General features: G+C 43.5%; 1 protein-coding gene across 1 annotated transcript in view; it reads right to left on the bottom strand.

Annotated features, from left to right (window-relative positions):
• LOC146816624 (cytochrome P450 2K1-like) overlaps positions 1-26,301 on the bottom strand; it is a 220,796-nt gene that overhangs the window by 134,229 nt on the left and 60,266 nt on the right. The window contains exons 3-4 of the mRNA XM_085610499.1: positions 25,974-26,117; positions 5,738-5,898 (exon numbers count right to left, since the gene is read on the bottom strand). Of these exons, the coding sequence (XP_085466625.1) occupies positions 5,738-5,898; positions 25,974-26,117 (305 nt within the window). The remainder of the gene's footprint in view (positions 1-5,737; positions 5,899-25,973; positions 26,118-26,301) is intronic.

The following is a 26,301-nucleotide window of genomic DNA, read 5'->3' on the forward strand; positions in this document are numbered from 1 at the left end:
GCAGATGATGCATTATGTGGCAAATATTGCAGAACCATAATTATATAGAAAACATTTGCAAACTAGGATATTTTGCCATTCATGTTTGAACTGATCTTGTCGGAAAAGCGAAGAGAAGTGCTGATGACAGAAACGTCATGGCTGGGAGACACATGACTTGGGATTCCACTTTAAGAGTATTTGGTGCATTCTGTGATTGGAAACATATCCCACTTTGTGAATGTATTTTAATGTCAATAACTCATATTAAACCTTAAATAAATGTGTATTTATTCTTTTTTTAATGGAGCAGGAAAATAGAGAGAAATACATCATGTCTCAATATATTTTTTTTAATATATATATACATAAAACACAAAGGAATTATTCAATAATGAAGATCAGGTTGTCTCTGATCTTCCCGAAGAAATAATAAAGTGCAGTATGCCAGCAGTTGATTTTGAGCAAATTAAAACATTAACAAAGAACGAGGTGACTAAGCTGATACCAGCATTTCAGGGAAGAATGGTGTTGTAATTCATTACAACATAAATAATGATCCAAACATGTTGTTTAATACTAAAAGCAAAAAACTTCATAGTAAAATGATAAAAATGAAAAAACGAGTGTTGATTACAATACATTTAAGAGGGGATTAAATTCTGACCAAAAAACCCAGCTGAAAGAAATTGCAGGAGGAAGCTCTATCCAAACAATTATAGATAATCAATTTCTCCTCAAGCTGTTCCATGAATTTCCAAACCCTTGTGTACCTTTGGATCGCACCAACCCTTTTAGCATATGCCTGTTCAAATTTACGTGTACGGATCATTTTCTTATGCCATTTTAAATAAGTGGGAACTCTGCTTGTCCTCCAATTCTGCATAATCAAGGACCGTGCCACCAAATATGTTATTGAAATAACGGCTTGCTTGGTTTTAATATTTGGAGCTATTAACTTCTGTTGTGAGAAACCAAGAAGTGCCACTGCAGGCTATGTGTCGAATTGGCTCGGCCACCTGGATCTTTCCCCATCTTAGGGTCTAGTTCTATCTTAACAGTAATGGCAGAGTGATCAGAAAAATAATTTGCCCATATTTGAGAGTCAAAACACTTAATAGAACAAGAGACAAGAAAGTAATCAATACGTGAGGCCGACCAGAATTGGTGGAGATAAAAGGTGAGGTATACTGTGACATTTGTGGGTGTGATCTATGCCAATGATCGATCAATTGATAATCTTGAATCATAATATCTAATACCCTTTTAGTTATAGGCTTCATTAGTTTTTTTTGTTTTATTTGAGGTATCCCTAGCTAGGTCCTGTATATAATTAAAATTGCCACCAAATATTAGCAGACCCACCAATCTTCGCATCAAATCATACATTTTAATAATACATGTAGGATCGTCTACCATCGGTGGATAATAATTGACGAGTTACAGACATGACCATTTACTCCAGCAGTAATCTATGTCCACCTACCAAAACGGTCCCTCTGGACCTGTATAATGTCTCAATCTAGTCCTCGCCCCAGTTAAATTGCCACACCCCTCACAGTCAGCCTAGCTGAAGCAAAATAAGCCTTAACATAATTCTTACGAATATATAATTTTGGAAAATTAGATTTTATATGTGTCTCTTGAAGAAATATTATTTGAGGTGCAAGAAAAGTAAGCCATCTAAGTAAAGTGCCATTTTTTTTGCAATTTGCAACTCCGTTTACATTGACTGAGATAATACGTACTTCTACCCCATCTTAAAAATATAAAAAAGAAAAGATTTTTTCCTGACTATTTTTTCTTTTTCTTTTTGAGGAATACTATCCTCCTTATGATTTTGCTACCGTGCCCCCCGCCACCACCAACCCCCGGGTGATCCCACCCCCCTAGCCAGAGGGGAATAGCCCTCGATACCCCTCTCAATCTCCCCAATCAGAGCGCCTGAGTAGATGCCCCTGCTGGGTGCCATGATGGAGCACCCTGATTGAGGAGCCCCACCACACCTCCCAAACAAAAAGGATAGTAATCTATCTTTTTGGATTTAACTCAGTTTGTTTTATACCTCCTTTCTCCAACTCTCAGACCCTTCCATCTCCTTCCCTTTTCCTCTCTCTTACTTCAACTCGCAGGGTAGAAATAGATTGCAACATTTCTTGACCTTCTTCAAGAGTTGTAAACATATGAAATTTGCCCTTTACTAAAACCCTAAGTTTAGACTGTATGGCAATTGCAGCCTGCGCACGCTGGGCCTTGACTAGATAGAGAAGTTTTAAAAATTCCTTACGACGCCTTCTGGCTGCCGCAAACATATTCGAAAAAAATCGACAACATGGTACTTCGTTCGAGGAAAATTGTTTTTTTTGGATGCCTCTAGAAAGTATCTGTTCCTTAATTCTATAGTTGGCAAAATTGAGCAAAATTCTCCTGGACAGTTTCGAGTTTGGAAATGGATGTGCCGGTACACTATAAGCTCTTGTGATAGACAGATCCCCTGAAATTTCTGGTACCACATGATTTTTGATAAATGCCTCAACCCATCGTACCACTTGGGCCCCTTCGCAGCCTTCTGGCACAACGACCAGCTTAAGATTAGAACGCAGAGAATGGTTTTCCAGTTCGTCAATCTTATTTTCCAACAATGATTTGTCTTTCCTTGCTAGATCCGTCTGCTGCTGTAGAACGGCCAGTCGATCTTCAAGATGTGAAATTCTAGACTCAGCCTCCTATATCCTAACCGGGAAACTTGCCACTGCTTCCTCGATTTTTTTTTAGACGAAGCTGCAGGGATGCGTTCTCAATTGCTTGTGTTGCTTTTAGATCTCATATTTCATCCAGTATTGTTTTTAAGTCCCATTGCTGGACCTGCTGAACCTGCTGAGTATCCGGCGCTGGGATAGGAAGCAGAGATCTAGAAATAATTTCCAATGTAGTCTGCCATTAAATCCTGTGTGGATCTTGTAGGAAGGGCTGAGGTGACGGCTGCAGATCCATGGTACTCAGGTTAAATAAATCACTCCTAGGATTGCTTTCACGCATGACCTGAGATTGTACTTGAGAAGTTGCGGCCAGCCTTGAATCTATTAGCAGAGGCTGAACTAGCAACTGCAGACCCACTGTGGTACTCTGCTGAGCAGTGTGTGAATTTAGGAGAGCAGCATGCTGTGGGGAAAGGGAAATGTCTCCCATATTCGGTGACTGATTATTCTGATCAGTCAGAGAAGGGTCTAGGGGGATGGATACTGTCGGTTTAGAATAGAAAAAATGGAGAATATTCTTTTGGTTTCCCTTTTATAGGGTTCATGGAAGGATCACATCGTACCCCAGTTGAAATTTCTTCCTCTCACAACACCACTGTGGATTCCATGGATACTGGTTTAAATGGTGGCTGGCTATCCCCCGTGCACCCTGCCTTTATTGAAAGATATGGTTAACTCATTTTTAGCAGGGTCCTGTAAAATATGTGAGGTTGTCTGTTTAGACCCAGCCACCAGATCCTGGTCCCCAAAATCTTCCTCCGAGCCTAATGGATTATTTACTGCTGCTGACCCTGCACATGATTTCTGGCTGCATTCTACCCTTGCCGCTGCAGATGCTGGCTTTGTTTGTGCAGTACGTGTTTTAGTTTTAGTTTTAAGACCGGTGGCATCCATATTCATTATGCTTGAAAATTTAAGATGCTTTCCCATGATGAACAATTCTTTAGTCTGATAGGCAAAGCTGATGGGCTCTAAGAAGGAGGTTGACTCCCAGCCACCGACTACCAAGGTGCATCACTAACTGAAAAACCCTTGGATGGTGACCCTTGTTGGCAAACCGGGTTCACAACCCCAACTGCCCAGTAGATCCACAGGTTTGCAGCAAGAAAAAGAAAATCCCACCTTCAAGGTGCTTACCCGACTTTTCCACAATTATAATCCCTAGGTCATTCTTGAAGATGTCCGAGTCAGCTGGCCACGGCAGGATACAAGAAGAGTATCAATCTTATGGTAACAGATTTCAGGAGAAGAATCCAAAATTAGGCAATCTCAAAAAGCACCCGGAGGCAGTCAACAACTAGCCAGAAACCCTGAAGTCAAAAGCAGTCGCAGCCGGCATGAATCGTGGGTGGGGGAGCGAGGGGGGTTACGCGGGGAGGGGGTGGGGGGTTTAATTTAATAAAATTAAAAAATTTACCTTTGCCTCCGGTCCCGGACTCCCGCGTCGTGCCTCTGCTCTCTCTGCTAACAGGATGCATAAGCGGGCAGCCTCCCTCTCATACCCTAAGCCAATCACAATGCTGCAATGGCAGCGTTGTGATTGGCTAGGACGCCGTCCTTACAGGCGTCTAAGAGGAGGCCGTTTTCTCCATGCAGGCTGCGCAGCACCCTACATGAAGAAAATGGAGAGTGCTATGACTGGGGCCGACCAAACAGTCAGCGCCCGTAACATTGGGCTTGCCATTCCTCCCCAACCCGCCCGCCCCCAACCAGGCATATCTTTCTTATGCTTTCTCGCAGTGTGAGAAGCAGAAACATAAAATGGTATTTTTCCCTTTTTACATTTCTGCTTTTCGCACTGCGAGAAAGCAGTTGGGCGACGTGCCGACGCCCATGTACAGGAGCCGCCCCTGGTCAAAAGGGAGAGTTTCCAAGAACAGGCAGTCCGAATTTGCCTTTCAAGTTCAAGTGAGGAAACCTCCATCTGCCAGCCGCAAACAGGAAAACATCCTCGAGTGTTGTTTTTCTTTTTTGTTACTCTCCTTGTCCCTTGCTTGCTTCTAGCAGGGTATAACGCGGCCCAAGTCGGGAATCCGCGAAGCAGAGATGAAGCAGGATGAAGAAGCGGCATCATGGCAAAAATGCAAAGCTGCGGTGAGTTGAGGGATGCGGGGGTGGAGCAGCTCACCTTGTGGCAACACTTGAGCATGTGCTCGCCTACCGCCTTCCCGTCTATCCATTGGTAACTGGGTAGTGAAATTCCCAAAATGTACAAACATTTTGAATAATTTGATCTCTCTGGCCACACCTCAGTTCCGCCCACTGACCCAATCCTGCCGTTTGATTCTCCGCCCACAGTTCCCCTACTTTTTTCCCCCCACTTCGACCACTGACTAGATGTTGTGGTGACCTGTGAGAGCACATATTTAGCAAGTGATGAGTAAATGGTAGATATGGCTCCCAGTCATCCTCATTTTTTTGTTCAAAATATTTAAAACATTTTGGCGGGTAGAACAAAAACATCTGCACCCATGCTTAAACTTGCAGTTGCCACACTTGCTTTCTGCTCTGCCTCACTCCGTACAGTTTGGGCGCTGATATGTCAAGACGTATTTTGGTTGGGAGTCCCTGCTTGATTTTATCTGTGTCTGTATCTGCAGATCCTGATGAGGGTCGGCCACATGTGCCCTCAAATGATAGATGAAATGCTTTGGTTGAAATTATTAGGTTGGTCTGCCTTATAAGTGCAAAGGACGAAGCCTACACTGCTGTGTTAATGTAACTCTTAAAAACGATTCCTAACTTATTTCAGAGCATTATGTCATTTAGTGTCAAAAGGTTCTACTATAGCTAACACTTGGACTTTGTCGTGATTTCCACATTCTATCAGACTAAGATAACACAGTGCCACATATTTTACCTCTGACCAAATGCATTAAGGGCTTTTCATAGAATTTGGCAGGCTTACAGTAGTAGCCTGGATAGTTTCAGGTGTATAATTGTCCCCGAGTCTGCCATGTACATTTCCATTTCTGCAACATAAACAGAATTGCACTTACGTTAACCATAGGAGTTCCTATCAACCTTAAGTTTTCAGTTACTAGCTGCGTGAGCATCAGCAGTGTAGGATGGTCGTAGTCAAAGCGGTGTCCAAGCACTATCGATAGGATGATATTAGCGACAGCAAAGTTCATTATTTCCGTAAGGTCGAAGGGCTTCCCTGGGGAATATTACAATTGCAATTCATTTAACATTCCATATTTAAATGACTCCATGCTATGCATTTAATTATCCACACTGAATGTATTGCATAACAAGCATTGCACTTACACATTTTCTGTCCAGTGAACTACTTAATAATTCATCCTTTATCTTTAAGTAAAGAAAGGGTTTGCATTGCGTTTGCACCACACAACGTAGAGCATGAGTGATGCAAACCTTAAAATGTGAGTTATCATGCAACGCAAGGCCACTTTGCATGGCCCTGTGTGGCTTGATAAATTAGGAGTTACACAAAGCATTGCAAATCGCTGTGTTGATTTACTCTGTCCTGGGAAGGCATTCCATGGGAGTTACATGATGGGAATGTGTCAAAATGATGAGCCTTCGAGGGAGAGGTGTAACCAGGAGAAATACCTTTCTTTCTCCTCGGAACTTCCTTTTTCTATGTGGTCTGAATTCTGAAGTACTTCTGGATAAGGAACATGCCTCTCGGGATTGTTTCTGTGCAGGAAGGCTTCTCTGACGAAAACAATCCTGCATGCAACACAGGCAGCCTGCATTATGGTGCAAGGGTCCCTGCGTTGATGCTAGGCAGTCCATTGTGCGCCAGGCTGCGAAAAGGACAGGACCCTGCCATATTGCAATAAATATGGCACGTTCCTGCCCTTTCCCTGTAATGTGCAGCGAGGTGATTTGCCGCAATGCGTTACTTTTTAATAAATAGGCCCCTGTATCCCTAGAGAAAGACATTCCAATGGTGTACCGTTGGCTCTGCTTTTAACATTAACATGCACTGCAACTCAGATACCCGTTACCAAGTAGTAGGTCAAAGGTTGTATGCCCAGGAATACAATAAAAATGGAGCTAAATTACATACTCGCCCAGCAGCTAACTCACAAGTAAAGCCAAGGGAATAGGGAGCTAGGTTTTCTTGGGATAGTTGCGTTTGGGAAGCTTGGGATGCCCCAGTCTACAAATTGCAGGGCAAAGGGGGCAGCAACTGTGTGTCTGGGCTCTTTAGAAACTATTCAAGAGTGGATTGAGAGTCGCACATTGGCGCAGATGGCCTCTTTTGTTGGTAAATCTGCATTGGTTGTAATGCTCATTCCATACAACTATGACTTCAAACCCATCACACGTAGAGTACACCAAGGTTTACTGAGGAATCCCACACTTTTTACTTTATTTGCATAGACTCCCTACCTGCATTAGGATGGATGTAATTCCTTTTTCTTTACGCTGACCATTGTCAGCTCCATCTCTGACTGGACAGAGGCTAATTCAATTCTCAGCAATAATTTAAGAGTCGTATGAGTGCCACACTGGTATCCCGCGCTTAAATACATTACAAAACTAAAATTCTTATTTTCAATAATTACAACTAACGTCATCCTGGCTGGTGGCCAGATGATTTTGTCCCTGCACCACATCCTGCTATTCAGTGTATAACCAGGTTTTTATTTTTGATACGGCTCTCTTTTTGAACACCCCGATGTCTAAACTGAAAAACACTTGTTTCATGCTACTAAAAATGCTGCTAAACATCTGAAGTCATTTACCCTCGCTTTACTAGAAGACAATAGTCCAGTCTGCTGTTCTTACTAGAATGGACAATGGTCTCTCACTGAGGCATATTTACAAGCCCTTAGCGCCACCAGAATGTCACGGTTTTCGATGCTCCAGTGGCGCTCTATGCTAGCCCTAGCTTACAAGGTCTCGTTAGCCACTTTGTGTGGCTTAACACAGCCTTGTAAATATGCCCTCTGCAATGCAGTTTTCTGCAGCAAAGAGGCGTGCTGTGGGTGTTGCTGTGGGTGTTCCCAGCAAAACTCACGGCTTTTTGACACTGCTGCGGATTTACAAGGATCTGTAGATCTGAGACAGCGGCAAAAAACTAACACCTTTCAAAAGGAGGCATCAATGTTGTGCAACAAAGAGAAATACTTGTATTTCTCCTAGTTTTTTGCTCTTTCTATGTGTGCTGCATTCTGCAGCACACATAGAAGGAAGAAAAGACCATTAATAATTGTTTTTGTGCCTGAGTAGGTGCTTGGCAGCTTTTTTAGCACCGGCGCAGTGGTGAGCACAGGGATGCGCCGTATTCTTGTTAATATGGAGCATCCCTGCATTTTGAAAATGACGCACCTCAGTGCAGGAAAATTGCTTGAAGCACCACACAGCGCCATTTTCACGTCAATATGCCCCACTCTTCCTAGCCCACTCTCAACAGCTTATAAATTGTCTTCAAATGGTTCAACTAGCAGAAGCACATATGATCCTCGTATCAGCAAGTGCTTTAATATAACCACCCATATTTCCAATCAAGAAGTGCTAACACGTCATCCCATGTGTCTGTGCTACGAAGCACTGCAGCAGCTTGCCCCCTGTATCTTTGGAGTTTGTTATGCAGACACCTTCCCATCAGGGAGCTTTACATTGACTCGGCTATCCTACTCATTTTCCCACTCAAGACTTTTCCTATTGTACAGCAAAAGACTGGAATCACCTGGAGTGGCTTGTGTTGCTCACTGTGGTGTGCTAGCTACACAACATAAGGAAACAATTTCTCATCTCTACAGAGGGATGCAGTATGGTGCTGATGTACTGTGCTGTTACAGAATTACCGGCACCCATTCTCCATGGCAACAAACAGGGAAGATGGTCATATCAAGCTCTGTCAGGGCCATCGACAAAGCTGCTGAAAGAGATCATGGGTTTTCAATGATGCCTACGATGAACGGATAATGAGGGGTTCCCCGATAGTGGAGCAAAAAAATAAAAAAATACCAGGATCTCAATATACGAGGGGCAGCTCCTCTGTTAAGGCGGAGAAGTGTGGCCCCAATGAAGAAGTGCCTCCAGGGATGGAAAAATAAAATGGTACATTTTTTTATTTATAACCATTTTATTTTTCAAAACCCCGTCCCAAACTTAGCATCAGGCCGGGGGCGAGGCTTTCTGCTGCTGCCAGTCAGGCAACAACAGAAAGCAGTGATCGGCAAGGCACTTTAAGTTTAAAGTGTGCAAGTCTTTTTGGTCGGCCGACTTATGGGGGACAGCCAGACATGCGCATTTCAAACCTCATTAATCCACCCGTGTAAGACAGCTGAGGTAGGGACAGCCTAAGGCTCCAGTGTCCTCGGAAGCGGCGAGAGAGGCCGCACCCTCCAATCCTGGCACTGCTCACATGCAGCATGAGAACAGCGCCAGGATTGGTTACTGCAGTTTTCTGGAGCCTGCCAGCCAGGAGGGAAGACCTGAGCAAAGGAGGACATCATGCCAGGAAAGTAAGTGGAATGTTTTTTTGTTTACTTATTTTTTTCTTCTGTCCCCCCCCACCTCACCACCCTCCTTACATGCCTGCCGCCATTGCAATATACCGGCGTGGCAAGAAGGCTGAAACAAGAACAGGGAAGGAAGACATTAATCAGGAGGAGCAAAGTGAGATTTATGACAATGCCGACATTCATGAGCAATGTGCTGACCCATAGCCAACTCTGTAAATATGGATTGTATTGAAAACAATAGGTTAGGCCAAAAGACAGCCAAATCTTTCTATAGCCATGGTCTAAAATGTTATTACTGACATTCCTCAGAAGTTGAAGGCACTCATAATAAGTTACTCATTATTCGTATTTGGAAGCGAACAGGTTTGTGTCTTTTCAATGCACATCAAAGACGTTTTACTTGTATAATTTTCAGCAAGAAATACTGGCAGCAATTTGTAAGTGCAAATGCCTCACCCTACAATTTAGCACATGTCGGACACCTGGAACAATCCACAATTTGTGCACCCTGCAAATGCTACTGACCACAGCACGGGCATTGATGGACAGATAACTAGCACTGTGGAGAGCACATGAGTAAGAATTATTCCCTGAGATGTTCATTTAGAACATGTTGAACAGATCTCAATAGGAAATGAAATTTATAACAATGTGATCAGCAGTTTTACGTATGGACGTAGAAAGATTTGCAGAAGATCAGACAGCACCAAGGGCCAGATTTACTGTAAAGCTGTGCTGCATTCTTTGACAGAGATAATGCAGGAATGTGGCATATCTAGATATGCCACGCTCCTGCTCTATCCCATTGCAAGCTAGCACCAAAGCAGGCACCCATGCACCAGGCGCAAGGATACCCGGGTTACAGTCAGGATTGTTTTTTGTGCAGGAAGGGAAGCCTTCCGGCACAAAAACAATTCCCAGAGGCATATTTCTCTTTCTATGTGTGCTGCAGAAAGCATGACACATACAAAGAGGAAGAAACAAGGAGAAATAAACATTTTTCTCCTCGTTATGCCTCACCTGGCCTGTGACCGAGTAGCATTTTGGCTCATTCCCAGGTTTAAGAGTGTTAGTAAAACTGGAAATTCACCAGACACCATTGGTGGATGCAGGGGGAACACCCATGATTCACCCATGGAACACTTTCCAGTGCAAAATAACATAAGGCAGGGATTTTTACTGTCTTGAATTACTCCAGATTTGCTATGCCACACACACAAGGTGGGCTCTGTGAGGCATAGTAAATCTGAATCAACGGCTTGCCTTGCCTTGCGTGATACAATGGCGATGCAATGGCAGTGCAAGCCCTTGATAAATCTGGCCCCAGGTTTGGTTCAATTTTGACACCAATCCCTTATAGTAGAATCCAACAATGGCCAGACTTTAAAGACCTATGTTTCCCAGATCTCACTGACCTAGGCAATTCCCAGAAATACACTTTAGATGAAGATGGTGTGTGACCATAGTCCTTCATCAAAGCTCTTTTTTGGGGATGCTCTTGAAGAAGCTTTTGTGCATTATTAATTGCATGCAGAATATTAATCTATACTCTAATTGGCACGTGTATACTGCTATGATACTATGGCTTTTTGTTAGAAATGGGATTCCTGGTTGGCTGAGGTATGCACCCAGGCCTGGCAGAAACCACCAGACTAGTCAGGGTAAGCTAGACATACACTAAAAGATAACCTGTGATCACCATCTGGTAGCTTGGCACAGAGCAGTCAGTCTTATCTAAAGTGGCAATGTCTAAAGTATTTGTGCAACACACACAGTAACACCACAGAAATACTCCACAGAGGTTTGAAACATAGAGAGTATTTATCTGGGCAAAATAAGACTAAAATGACTAAAATCCAATCCGTAGAAGCTGAGATATACATTTTTAAGGATCAAATGCAAAAACAGTCCTTTGAAGTCACTAGCAGTCAAAAGGTTACTTGAGGCCATGAGGGACCAGTGCAAATCGTTCAGGCTGACCGCAATGGAGGGCACACAGTCTATAGGACCCACACAGGGCCCGCTGAGAAAGTATCTTAGATGGAGCAAAGCGTCAACGCTGAGGGTCTGATGCATCAATCTTTTTGGGCCACTGCGTCGTTGTCAAGCTTTGCTGAGGTGAAGGCAATGCATCGTCATCGAGCAGTGCAGAGCCTTATGGTCAGGCCATGCTGGCTGTAGAACTTCTGTCACTGAACAGCCTCTTCATCAGCGTCCGACTGGCATAGTGGTGAGGATGCATCCATTTTGTATGAAATCCGCTGCAGAAGCCACTTCAGTGGCCAAGAACTTGAATAGGGCACCTCAGGAAAGAGTATGACTCACAGATGGCAGAGTCCATGCATCACCAGCAGGATTACAGGAACTCCTTTGTGTTTCTGGGACTTCAGAAAACAGGAAGCAAGCCAGAAAGTCCTTGGAGATCACTTGAAGGGAAGGCAGAGTCAGGCTCTCCTTCCAGCAGAGTCAGGGAGCAGCAGGCAGCAGGGCACCAAGCAGAAAAGCAGTCCTACCGGAAAAGCAGTCTAGTTGAGTCCTTTAAGCAGCACAGCAGTCCTTGTGACAGAGGTTCAGTTCAAGGTCTAGAAGTGTCTGATTTTAGGGGTCAGAGACCCAGTACTTATACCCAAAGTTGCCTTTGCTGTAGGGGTGACTACATAGCAGCTCTCTAAAGTGGACAAGAATCCCTTTTATCCCAGACCTGTCTGCCAGGTAATCTGTGGGGGTAAATCAGTGCTTTGTGTGTGGACAGGACACCACCTATTGGAGTGTGTCAGCCACTCCCATTCTCCCTGCCCAGGAAGACTTATTGGAATGCTAAGGAATTCAAATGAGTGCTCAGAATGCAGATGAGCCTCACTTTCCTATGTTTGTGGCTGTCTAGATGGAATGCATGAAGTGCAGCTGTCACCCATTCCTCACGTTTATTTGAGCCAGGCTGTAGGGCACCAAGAGCAGTAAGGAAATAGAAATGTGGACTTTCTAAAAGTGGCATTGTTAAAACAGTAATGTTAAATCCAACTTTGCCTGTAAGGAGGATTTATCATTACGATTCCAAAGATATGAAACATGAAAAAGCTACTCCTCTCTGATCGGGAATTGGAGCTTGAAAGTGTATTAAGGAATTCCCAATTCTGGCCTATGAGCGGGCTAGACCTCACAGCAGTAAAAAAATAAGTAGGCTGTTTGGTAATACCAGGACATGCCTAACATAAAAGTACATGTCCTACCTTTTACTTACATGGTACACTGCCCTTAGTATTACTTTGGGCCTACCTTAAGGGTGACCTATATGTAATAAAAAAGTACTTCTTTTCTGGGGACCTGACCTGGCAGGCAATGACGGTGGACGTGCTCGCTGAGCTCTTGCTGTCTGGAGGCCCCGGAGTCGATCATCCTGTTGCCTGCATGGAGATACCGGCAGCGTTGGTGGGGAAAAACTCAGGGGGAGGCAACCAGAGCTGTGCTGAGGGATAGTTGCTACCCCCATGAGCTACATTGTCCCTGACAACGGGCCCTATCACGTTGCGTAAGATATGCCCAAAATGGTGCCCAGATGGCCACCATAGATCGCCTCAATTGTAGAGCAACTCGCCTGGAGAGCTGAAATCAAGGGGGGGAATATCAGAGCACCCGTGGATCTGTGCAAGTGGAGACCCCCTGGGTGCAAGTGAACTGAGGAGGCGCGGCACCCAGAGGTGAGCCAAGGGTGCAGAACTGACCTGAGGCAGGTATCGTGACCGGTGGTCCCCTTCACCTCCCCCTGCGCTGACTAAGAACTGTGGAATTGTGCAGCTGCAGGCCCTGATCACTCTGGGGCCCAATACCTATGGAATATCCATAAGGGGGAACAGAGGATGGTCGCCCTACCATTAGGAGGGGGCCCGAGGACCTGGCCAGGGTCCACGAGGTGGAGATCGTGATCGGCGGTCTTTTTACCCTACCCAGATTGTGGACACTGATACTGGGCAGCTGCAGGTTCTGATTTATGTGGATATGGCAATACGCACTGCTCGAGACTGTATCCTCGGATAGGGTGGCACGACCGGCATCACCGGCCCTCCCCACACACCCCTGGGAGCACTGAATGGTGGTAGAGATGGACTTGCAGTGATCTTCTTGTGATTCCAAATGTGACATTGGTACCACATTGCTGAAGGTACGAATGAACTTGGAGGGATCTGTGATGTATACTGAGACAGCCATGGTTGGGCAATAAGGACACATTCACTGAGCCCCACAGGGTGAGGCACTAATACTCAGTAGGCCTTGTGGAGATACCAGAGCTACATACCTTCATGTTATACCCCTGCCTGGTCCAATATGGGGAAGCCAAAGATGGAAAAAATCAAGTTGTCGGATATGCCCGTGAAGGTTGAGGGAGGAGAGGGCATATCCACAGATTTTTATTTTATTTTATTTATTTGGTGTTTTCTATAGCGCGACCATGAGCCAAAAATGTGGGTGTCAGAGCATTTTACATTTCAATCACTTTTAAAATCCACAGAAATATAATTCTATAACGTCAAGAACATGTATACATATTCCAGCAACATTGAAATGAGCCTACTTATCTACAAACCACATCAAATAAAAATTAATAGAATCGTTATAACATACAAAAGCATGTCATAACATAGTTAAATTTAAAAGAAACAACCACTCTTGAGGACTTAGATATCCACATTGGTTATAGAGTTGCTAGCCTAGTCAAATATCATTGTGGATTGGTCGAGGTACCTGACCATAGACAACATCGCTGTACGGATGTAGAGGAAGGCTTCCTTGTGGCACATACCTCAGTCATTCTGAGGTAATCAGGGACACTAAGCAGGCTCTGGAGGCAAAAATTGCATCGGAAGTTGGAATACTGCCGGCAGACCACAAGAAATTAACAGAGAGGGTCTGCAATGCAGAACTGACACTATATTAAAGACAACCGGAAGTTCAGGACCTCACGAAGTGCTGTGCGACACTTGAGAAAGACATGGCTGCTCTCATGGCCCACTTTGTAGACACAGAAGGCTGATCCAGGAGACATAATATGAGACTCGTGGGGGTCCCTGAGAAAGAGAAGGGCCATAACATCGAACTCTTCATAGTGGATTGGTTGTAAAAGGTGGTGCTGCAGGGTAAGCCTTTGCACTTTAATTCAGTGTTGAGAGCAGACTGCATACCGGCAAGAGCATTGGCCCTGGGAAGGCCTCCTCAAACAATAATTGCTCACCTAATGAGCTAAAGGGTTAGGGACAATATCCTGAAACTCTTTCAGCACCATGGCCTGTGGATGCTGGAAGGACAGGAGGTCAACATTTACCCAGATTACTCGTCCCTGGTCAAGAGTCAGAGGGGGGCATTCATGCCCATCAAGGAGATGCCCTCATCTTTCCGACAAAAATGTGGGTGGTGTACCAATAGAAGGTGCTTTTTTTTGCTCTCTGTGAATGAGGCATGGCAATGGCTGGAGGCCAAAGACCTTGGTCCCGATTGAGAAGTCTGATCAAGGGGTGATTCGGAATGGCAGCAACGGGAGTCCAGGAAACGAAGAGATGCATGCAGCAGATCCTCCCCTAAAAAGGATCAGATAAAGGCAGAACAGGTGTAGGCAGTGAACGCCATCAAGAACTGCAGCATTATTCTGGACAATAAAAGTCAAGCTCCCTTCCAGCAGGTAGGGGGGAGGGAGGGACGGATTCTATGGGTTCTGGCACAGAGACTGAAAGTGAGCACCTGCAGGGGTTACCCATTGTCATTGGACCATATTGTCTGACCGGTGCCCAACTGTGTATGTGAACTGTAAGTACATACTGTACCACAAGGACCCAAGGGGTGCATGAAGGGGCTGGAGTACCCCAACGTGGGCCTGGGGATACACTCAGACTTCTGGGCTGCTCCACGTGGGAGGCTGGTGGTCTATGAACAGTTGTTCCATTGTATCAGACTCAGTGCCTGTGGAGGTACCCCTCCGCATGAGCATTGCATACGTTAATGGGTCATCATTTTTCAGGATCTGAGGATTAACACATACCGTGAATTGAGACGGTGGTCGAGTTTTAGATCACAACTTGGTAAGGTAGGGTGGGGGGAGGTGGGTAGGGCTTGTTATACTTCACGCATGGATTGATGCATGGGAACTAAACCAAAATGCACAGAAGCAGTGCAACCCCTCCATGCGATTAAGCATGGTGCATAGGGACAGGAGTACGTGCTATGGCTCAGTCACATAACTTAATCTTAGTCTTTTGGAATGTAAACGGGGCTAGGTAATAAACTGAAGAGAGGCTTGGTGACTAGAGATTTCACTAGATATAAGGCTGACATAATACCTCTCCAGGAGACTAACTTGATAGACATGCAAGACAATAGCCAAATTGTTGGCTTTGATAGGCAACTGAGACATGCATGTTAAGGAATTCCAACTAGAATCGGGGCAGATTGCAGAGACATTTGCAAAATACATGGAGGCATTTTACGCCCCCATGGTTGGGAGTAAAGAGTTGGAGATTAGAAGTTTTGTGAAAGACTGCCCAATCAAGACTCTGACCTTGGGGCAGAGGGAAAGATTAAAATCAAGCCTCTCTGAGGCGGAAATACCAAAGGCACTGGCCCAGATGCAGGCAGGGAAGGCCCCAGGCCCTAGCAGGCTGCCTTGTAAAATGAGGCCAAGCAGATACTACTTATGCATAACTATGCCCTGCACAAGGGGTCACTGCCCAATGATCTGCTCTAGGCTACCATTGTCCTTATACCTAATGCAGGGAACCTACAAAGAGGTGTGCCTCATTTAGACCAATCTTATTATTTAACATTAAGGTGAAAATCCTAGGAAAAGGGTTGGCGGGTAGACTCCATGGGGTGGTAGCAGATTTGGTGCATCTTGACCAGACAAGCTTTATGCCTTGTTGCTCGACTAGCCTGACTCTGAGAAGTCTCCATAATATAGCGCAGCCCAACTCTGGGGAAGAGCCCTGAGCGGTGGTATCCTAAAACGCCAATATGTCGTGGATGGGAAGAACAAGTATCATTATATGCATATAATATTCTGCTCTATCTGACCGATACTGACCAAACACTAATTCGTATCCGTGAGATTTTTCCAGAGTTTTGGGGAATTGTCAGTGTTTGCAATTCATTTCTTCCGCCAACATTATCATCATCCAGCTCGTATTTTTGATTTTTGGTCCTTGAGACCCCGTCATCAACATAAGAATATAAACAACAATGAACATCTTTCCAGAGAGAATCATATTTGATTCATTTTTTGGATACAGCAAGCCTCAAAGAATTCATAGATTCTTCCTTAATCCCATTCTTTTCTGCGACAATATCTTTTGTAAGGACACCAAGCCTTAACAAGCTCATTTACGCTTCCTCAATTCCATTATTTTCCATGACGTCATCCTTCGTACGGACTTCCTCACCCATGTGACTTCCTCACCCATGTCTTCCAACAACAGTACCATTTCATGTCCTGTCCATCACAGTCCATTGTTCATTATTCCCCAGAACTTGTTAGGTCTTCAATCAACAGTTGTGTCAGTTTGTGATAAACTCTCATCTATCGCTGTATTACCCATCCCGTCCCTTGCAATGACTTCATTATTATTCCATTGTGCAATTTCCATGTATCACTGTTCTTCTTATGTTTTTGACCTCCCATGTTCATTATGTTTGCATTATGTTTTCACTATGTGGTGTCAATTGCATTTTTCGCAGATTCAACCAATAGGTGTATTATTCTCTAACAGCAGTGGTTCGTTCAAGGGGTCCAGGGGCATTGACCCCCCTGCTGCGAGCCACGGGAATTTAAATTAACCCGATCCTCCATTCATTGTATTTCCTTAGGGGCAGGGCTACAGAGCTCACAGTAGGTGGGACGAGCAGCTGAAGCGGAAACTGAGCTGCGCAAGTCATGTTGGCTGCATGGTTGCTCTGGCCAGCGACATGCGTAGTTCAGGCTTCCACATTGAAGGCCACCATGGAGCTGCGTCATCAAAAACACACCCCCATCAGTCTTCAATGGAGCATTGTGCTAGCATGCCCGAGCCAATCCTAGCACTGCTCATATGCTGCTCAGTATGACATGCAGCATAAGAGCAGTGTACGGATTGGCTGGGGAGCACACTCCTACTCTCACGTCTCATCCTACAGCACCGCGTTTACAGGAGCGAACTCCGAACTTCCCCCGCAACCTCCAGTTACCACACTGCACGGCACCATACGGACCCTCTAAAGTAGGTGCAAATTTACACTGTGTGCTCCTGTATATGCTCTATTGTTTGTACCAGCATCAATGTCGGATTTCTACCTTATTATCTGAAGAAGCCACCTCTTTGCCTACCCTTCTCCTGTTAAGCAGCCCCCGCCGTGCCTGTCAGCAACCCCGTCTATGCCTTTCAGACCCCCACCCCGTTACTGTCTGAATGTGCCTTGCGATTTGACTGCAGACCCCCGGTCTCCTGTCTGGGTTGAGCCTGCAGTAACACCTCTTCCCGACCCTTGTGTGTCATTCCATGCTAGGTGGGTGCACACGCTTTGCTCCTGCATGGCGAATCCTCCCTGTGTAAAAAGCCTTTAACATGCGCTAAATAAAGTCCTTTAACGTTCACCTCCAAGGGCTGTGGGCAGCCCTGTAACATTTGCACAGACTTTGGCAAACAGCGTATACTAAGTGTTTTAAATAACATGCGTGCCGTGGGAGCAAAGCCTAGTTGCATGCTTTATTCTCTGTGTTTTGCCTCAATATGTAACTCTACCCTAAATCACACCCAGTAGTTGTCGAAAATGGAGTTAATGCTGAGATAAATGAGCGTAGGAACCATTGTTGTAGCAGGGCCGGAAGTCCTATGGTGCCAATTAAACCCTGTCTATTGTTGTATTTTTTACTAATCTAACAGCTATAAAGGGGGGGGGGGTTCTTGCCTGCACCGTGTCCCCTGGCATCCCTGCTATGCTTTTGCTAGGCTGTTAACATGCTACGTTTTAAAAGAATCTTTATTTCTGTAAATGGCCTGAAGAAACCTGTTGTTTAAGTGTCATATAATATTGCCTCACTGCTAGCAGTGTGCACTGGCATGTGTAAGTGAGAGCTGACAAATACTTTAATAATTGACTGATACTTCTGTTACTGTAAAGATGACCAAATAGTGCAGAAATATAAGCCATTAAATACCTCTGGTTTATTACAAAGACAGCATAAACATGTAGCTGAATAGTTGATAGCTGTTTTTCCCTACTATAAAAGGTAAGTATATTACTAACTTGTGCAAGAGTCTCTGGGTAGGTCAATAAAAGCTCAAAATATTTATATGAGATGATATATACAGCGCACACTTAAAAACAACAACACTCTCAGTGTTACATAACAATAACAGTCAAACAAATTTGGTTGCATGATTTAGTAACAGATTGCATTTTACAGACTAAAAATGAACTATACTTTAATGCATGATGTACTTTCATCCATAATTGCGTGGAGTCTGCTTGGCGGTCAAGTTGTGAAATCGTGGCCTGTCCCAGAGAGGGCATCAAGTATAGCGGGAGGGTGCCCGTGGTAATATCTAGGGCTAAACACTACTGCAGCGTGGACGGAGACATTAATCATGTCTGTAGTGTCTAATACAGAATCTGAGAGGAATGTAGTAAAACAAGGCTGTTTTATCTTGTAGACCAGGCTTGGCATCTTGGCAGGCTCCAGACACAGCCAAAGGCATTGAGAGTTTGTGATAAACGTGGCATGCCATGAGTTAGCAAAGTACTGGGATGAGTTTTAGCAATCTTTGACCATAGATTTTATTCCAGTCATGAATGAAAAAGATAAGTATTTGTGTTTGAATATTGCCGGTAATATTTTTGAAGGATTTTAATGAGAGCTGCGTGCTGTGGAGGCTGCTTCAAAGTACGTGAATTTGCCGCCGTCGGTGGATCCGTCGGTCCCACGGGCTGCGGCATCGCCAGGGCTCCATGCTCCACATTAAGTGGCTGGGCATAGTTTAATATTTTATTGGATTGGGCCGTCTTGCTACCCTTATCCTTTGCCATCATAGAAGCGGGTGTGTAAGTCAAAAAGCAAGGGATACCGTCTTAGTGCCCACTTCCGCAATGCGGTTTGCTGAAACACCGCAGGGCAGCAAGCACCACAAGCTGAGGGATCTCGTTCCTCAGAACCTCTTCAGGCCCCACATCACAGTGCAACCCAGCTGGTGCAGAGCAGTCTCAGTTGTGTTTCCCATTACAAATGGGGAGCAACAGCCAGGGCCCCACTAGCAGTGTGAATCCTCCACTCCATCACAGGTCCTGGCACTGTCAGCCCTCTGTTTTTGGTGGGGCCATTACAGCTGAGTCCCAGCGCTTCTCCCATCCACAGCACTACGAAGTCTCAGCGCACCAGGAAAACAACTGCAGGATGATCACAAGGGAGATTACCAGAAATATAATAAGGTTATGGTGGTCTGTAGGAAAAACCTAGCAGGGGAATCATTATTGCACTAAGCTTGTGTCAAGATGGACTTAATCTGGAAAACACGGTTCCTAAAACAACGGGATTCCTAAAGTTAATTACAGCACAGTCCCATCATTAGGCTTCAGGGAGTGACTGATTCAGTACACCTGTCTAGCATGTGGGCTCTCACTAAATAATAACATGTTTCATTCTTTTGCATAATCAACTTAAATTTGTATTATTTAATTGTGTGCACGACTCTATGCTACCAGGTGGTAATCGAGGAACATTGGATTTAATCCTTATGGATGAACATTCCTTGTGATGGTGGTACAAAACAGGTGGAACAGTTTTACTTGTTAAGGTTGTAGCTTTTCTCTCCAAAATATGAAGCACAATTGAGCATGAGTTCTGTGTGGTACTAACTACTAAGATGCATTTGGAAAAGGAATAAAAGGAATAATGGTATCTTATGGGACCACTGAGCTGTTAGGCAGGTTGACTGGTTCTAAAGTGAGTTTCTACAAAACTGACAGTTTGTCATATAAATGTTAAAATTAGTTTTAATCAATAACTTAATTTTATTATGCAAACGGTCAATACAAATTTCCTGCTCAAGATTCCGTAGAGAGTACTTCAGACTGTAAATAAAGTTGCTGTGTCTTAACATGCAAAGTTATTGCATCAGTACACCTTTTTAGAGGTGGGCAGGAGCTTGTAATTAGGTGAATTACTTACTATGTCATGCATTTCAGCCTCATTAAATGTATCACTAATAATGGAGGCATTTTAATTGACTATACCTGGAATTGCCATTGGAATTATGGCGTAAACTGGAAAATCGGGAAATTTATAATAATATAAAGCCCTATGCCCGCGTTTTCATTGCTCGCGGTTTTACTGCTCTATTTGCCCTGTGCGCCATTGAAAGTAGCTGTTGAATTTATAATATGCCTTTTCATTTAAAAATGTTGTTTAATCTATATGGTGGCACTATCACTGGAAGAATACCAGTAACATACATTTTAAACATTTATAGGTTTATTAGGACCTGGTCAAATTGATTACTGAAATGAAAAGTGCACGATGAGTGCTTTCCAGGACTAGTGATACAACGTGGGACACTTAGGTGCCGATTAGGATCCTGGAAAAACCGGGTACGAACCGTCGGTCGGAGCGTTTTCTCCGTCCGACTCGTACCCGGGAAAAAAACATTACAAACATGCAAACATGCAAGTACGATTTGCACGGAAACACCATTTCCGTACGAACTGTAAAAAACACCGACCGACGAAAATATACATACAAATGTGATCCGGGAAAGCGCCGACGTGACGTCGGGACGCTTTCAGGCAGCGTTTCACGAACCAGGAAGTACGATTCGAACCGACAGCAGTCCGGACGGCAATATTTTTACGGCACCCAAAATGTGCCGGAAAAGCGAAGTACGCCGCGAAACGACCAGATTAGGGGGCCCGGTACGCGCCGTACCCCCCCCCAGCCCCCGTGAGTACGCGCCGAACACCCCCCAGCCCCCGTGAGTACGCGCCGAACACCCCCCCAGCCCCCGTATGTACGCGCCGAACACCACCCAGCCCCCGTGAGTACGCGCCGAACACCCCCCCAGCCCCCGTGTACGTACGAGTCGACCCCCATGTATGTACACCCCCACCCGTGTATGTGCACCCGTGTACGTACGAGTCGTACCCCCCGTGTATGTACACCCGTGTACGTACGAGTCGAACCCCCCGTGTATGTACACCCCCCTGTGTATGTACACCCGTGTACGTACGAGTCGAACCCCCCGTGTATGTACACCCGTGTACGTATGAGTCGTACCCCCACCCGTGTATGTACGGTGCGTACCCCCAGACTCGTACGTACACGGGTGTACATACACGGGGGGTTCGACTCGTACGTACACGGGGGTGTACATACACGGGGGTTTGACTCATATGTACATGGGTGTACATACACGGGGGGTGTACATACACGGGGGGTTCTACTTGTACGTACATGGGTGTACATACACAGGGGGGTGTACATACATGGGGGGTTCAACTCGTAAGTACACGGGTGTACATACACGGGGGTGTACATACACGGGTGGTTCGACTCGTACGTACACGGGTGTACATACACGGGGGGTGTACATACATGGGGGGGTTCGACTCGTATGTACACGGATGTACATACACGGGGGGGTTTGACTCGTACGTACACGGGTGTACATACACGGGGGTGTACATACACGGGGGGTCGACTCGTACGTACACGGGGGCTGGGGGGGTGTTCAGCGCGTACTCACAGGGGCTGGGGGGGTGTTCGGCGCGTACTCACGGGGGCTGGGGGGGTGTTCAGTGCGTACTCACGGGGGCTGGGGGGGTGTTCGGCGCATACTCACGGGGGCTGGGGGGGGTGTTCGGCACGTATGCGGGCACATGTCTCCATGGGTGCTATGGGAGTTCGGTCCGTACGGTGCATTTTCCATACGGTTGTAACATCGGACGCACAGGACGGATCGTACTTGCGCGCTCGGACTTCACTTTTCACATTTGTACGTAAAATCGTCCGGGGATGTGTCGGACACTTTTTCCGACCCGAGGACGTGTGGGGAAATTTTCCCAATGCGATTCGTATGGACTTTTTCCCATACGAATCGTACTTGGCAGTTTGTACGCTGCTAGTACGATTCGTACGGTAAAAAGACCGGATACGAGTCGTACGGGGAAAATTTTTCCAAGATCCTAATTGGCACCTTACTGTTCAACTGGTCTTTCATTTATTTCACCAACTATGGAATAACTATTGGACACATCGACTTATATTAGCCTTGAGAAAGTCCATGGGACGAAACACGTGTCGGCTGCCTGTACATATATTTTGTTTCTAAAGAGAAAAATAAAGAACCCTAAAAAAGAAAAATTTGAAACAACTTGTGAACTTCGATTGCTTTACGTGAACAAACAGTGGAAGCCAGCCTCATTGGCTTGGAATATTACTACGTGTGCCTCGGCAAGTGTGTGATATAATAATGGAGGCATTGCAGGTAAGTCAGAAAAACTGTTAAAGGGAGAGTCGAGTTAGAGAACTCCCTCAGTCATTCCTTTACTTGTTTGATTTCTTTGTCTTGTGTTCCCACAGCATATTCAGTGTTCAAGGATTAGGGACAACTCTTACCTCCAGACAAATGTCCTAGGTTTATCCTTTCCCCTATATTTATATATAGGATTGAGAAACATAGAGGGATGACCACCCTAGTCTCCGCCAGTCTCTGACAGGCCTCAGACAGCCTTACTGAACAAAAAAATATTTATAATAATTTTTTCGACTTAAATAATCTTTTTCTATTTTTTCATACATTGCACGATAGGGAGACCTCTGCACTTTAAACAGTTTGGGAACATTAAAAAAGTTTACATACAAAAAATGTTATTAATATTTTTATGTGCAATTTTAATGTAAATTAATTTGATATATTTATTTTAAATGTAGAACAAAAGAAAAAATGTGAAAGCACTTTTAACTTCAATTTGAATTAAATATTTAATTAATTTAAATAGAGAAATTTTAAATGTAAATTATTTTTTGGAAGTATAAAGTAAACAATAAATTCCTGTCTAAGGATATTAAATATGTTTACATTCCCTTAATAATTATTAAAAGTATTTTTTTGGAAAGAATTAAAAGTAATGTAATTACATTTCGATAAAAAAATAGTTTGCATTATGTTTGAATTCAATAAATGTTGACATAAATAATAAACATGCATCATGTTTACATTGTTAGTAACAATAAACTATATTTATTTATATGTTGAACTATTAACTATTTACAATGATTTCCTTTAATTTAGCATTATTTCCCACACGTTTTTATTTAACATCCCTACCTACATTGTTTTTTATAGGATGGTGTTACAGTACCAGTGGTTGTCCCTGTGTGGTGCTGGACGTGCTGCGACTTTGGCAGTAGTAACTTAAACTCCACTCCATATTCACCTTTTGTGAATAGCAACAAGTATTACAATTCCCAAAAAATGTAAATTACTCAAAAGTGTAACTTAACTTTCTAAATAGTTCCACACATTTTGTATGACATTTGCTGTACTAGTATAGTACTATGAAACACTACAAACAAACTATAAAATGCAATGGAATTTATGAATTACCCACCAATGTATATGTATTCTCTAGTAATAGCTCCATTGGATATTAGTTCATCTTCCTCTATAGCTTCCTCTGCAGATGCACCACTAAAAGGAACAGCTCTCTCCTTGATCTCTAAACAGATATTGTGACATTTCTCTTCTTCAAAAAACCCTATCTTGCTCTCAGGTTAGTCCTATTTCTACTCAATAGTAAAATGCTAATGTTACTAAACTGTCAGACAGAATAAATTAGAGATTGAGATTTTTTTTTATTGCTGTGAAGCATTAGCAGAGAGCAAGTAAGCTTGTTCAATGCTGAACAAATGAGATGGTTGGTTTCAATATTTTGTTTTTGGACTTTGCAGACCCAAATGCAGATTTGCAAAAAATGGAAGCTCCACCTCTCACATTAATGTTATTGAGTTTGGACTTCCTGTTTGAAGCCTGTGCATTTACTGTTTTCTGTCCACAGACCACTTACTCATCAAAATGGTTGATTTCACTAGAAATGCATCTTTTCGGCATCTTTGTGACATTTGGCATGAACTGACAATCACAATTAATGAGGAATGCATGGGGTTACATAACATAGCATGTTTTTGTATGAGGAAGCCTGCAGACTTTGAACAGGAAGTCATAAGACTGGAACAGAAAGTGATTCTCTAAAATGGTATCATTGGAGGCAGAACTTCAAGTTTTTACCCCTTAAACTTTCAGTTTCAATGTTCAATCACACTTAAACCATACAACAACATACTTAAGGTATGCAGACACATACACTGTTGATTACTTTCTCTGCTTGGGTGATTGTCAATGAAAGTGTGCATTGCAGTGACATTAGGCTTTTTGGTGCTACGCAAGTACAAGGACCTCTATCCAAGATCATCATGCTTCAAACAGGAAGTCCTGTTATGTGCTGTTATGTGACTTCCTGTATTGATTTTGTAGACTACTAACTTGGGTCCTACAAAAACAAAAAATCTCATTGATTAAGGCTGTTTTACATCATAAAATATTTTGGTAGAACATTAGAAGGCTTCCATTCCTCACAGTATCACAACAATCATTTATTTTCACCAATATTATAAGGAAGCCATTTTTTATTAATTTAACTGCATCAAAAATTGAATGTTTAAAATCATATAACAATTTAATATTTAAAATAACATTCACTATATTACTGTATACATGAGCCCCAGGCTGTCATATCTTACAACAGACGTGAAGCTAATATGTATATACTCCTTCAAGGTTATATACCATAATCTCGAAGATGTATGTGCAGATTTAGGCTTTCCTTTTAGGAAATGTCTGATTATTTTACAATTGATATATTCTGAATTAATAACAAATGATTGCTGAAGTCTTTATTTTTAATTGATTTATCTGTATGTTTGTCCTGTATTGTGAATGTATCATTTATTCCAGCCTTGAAGAAGTCATGGGGGAATGTCTCATATGAAGAAACATATGCTGGCTGGTTCAGCATTGTGTGTAGCATCTCATTGGATTGGCCTTATGTGTATTTAGAACGAAATAGATCATGTGTACCAAGGTGTGCGTCCCGGACCTTTCCTTATGAATATATAGGGAAAAAGGACATCAATTCAGACAACATTATTTTGGTTATAGTCAGTATGTGTTCTTATTCAGCCTTGACATGGTGAAAAGTAGACCTTTGATCCAGGTGAATGTCGCATTAATTGTGGTATTTGTGTCATTAATCGAATGGCTTGACGCTTTCACAGTTTTTAGAAAGATAGGATCAGGTGATATCTGAATCTAATAGCAGAAATGATAACTATTCTGCATGAATTAGAAGAAATGGTGGCTTCTATGGTTTGAGAATTAGAAGATCGGACCTCCTTTAGCCATGAAGGAGCCAGGGCCTACATAAGATAGAGAAGGACTTTAGGGAATTTACGCCACTACTGGGTTCTTTGTAAATCCCCGTAAGAAGGTAACTGTCCTTCCAATGTGTGACTGAGCAAACCTAGCAACATTCAACTATTGCCCTGTTGTTGATTTATGGTTACTGTGGCTGAAATATTAAACATAGTATTTTGGTAAAATAAATAGCCAATAATCTTAAAATTATCTCACATTTGTGAGCCACAATTAGTCATTTGGATAAACCAAAAAGTAAAGGTGATGTTTGAGTAGTATCCATAGTATCTATAAAGTTTATTACTTACCAGCATGAGACTGAAAATATTGTGTTAGAAATTCACTTTCTTCTCTAATTTTATCCTCAATGGTCCTCTTGCCCATTCCAAAATCTCTCAAATTTAAAAGGGTGAATCTTCTCATTACCTTCCAGTTTTCTCCATGTGCAAAACCTATAAAAAAGAAATATCAATGGCAAACTATGATAATATATCCATTTCAAAAAGCGATATTCCACCAAATTAAATGAAGCATCACAATTAACTGTGAAACACATAATGATTTCAATGGATGTTACATATGATGTAATGGTTGATATTGCACTTAATGTATGAAAGTGGGTGAACTGTGTGTTGC

Source organism: Triturus cristatus, chromosome 6, assembly GCF_964204655.1.
Source record: "Triturus cristatus chromosome 6, aTriCri1.1, whole genome shotgun sequence".
Taxonomy (NCBI): Eukaryota; Metazoa; Chordata; class Amphibia; order Caudata; family Salamandridae; genus Triturus; species Triturus cristatus.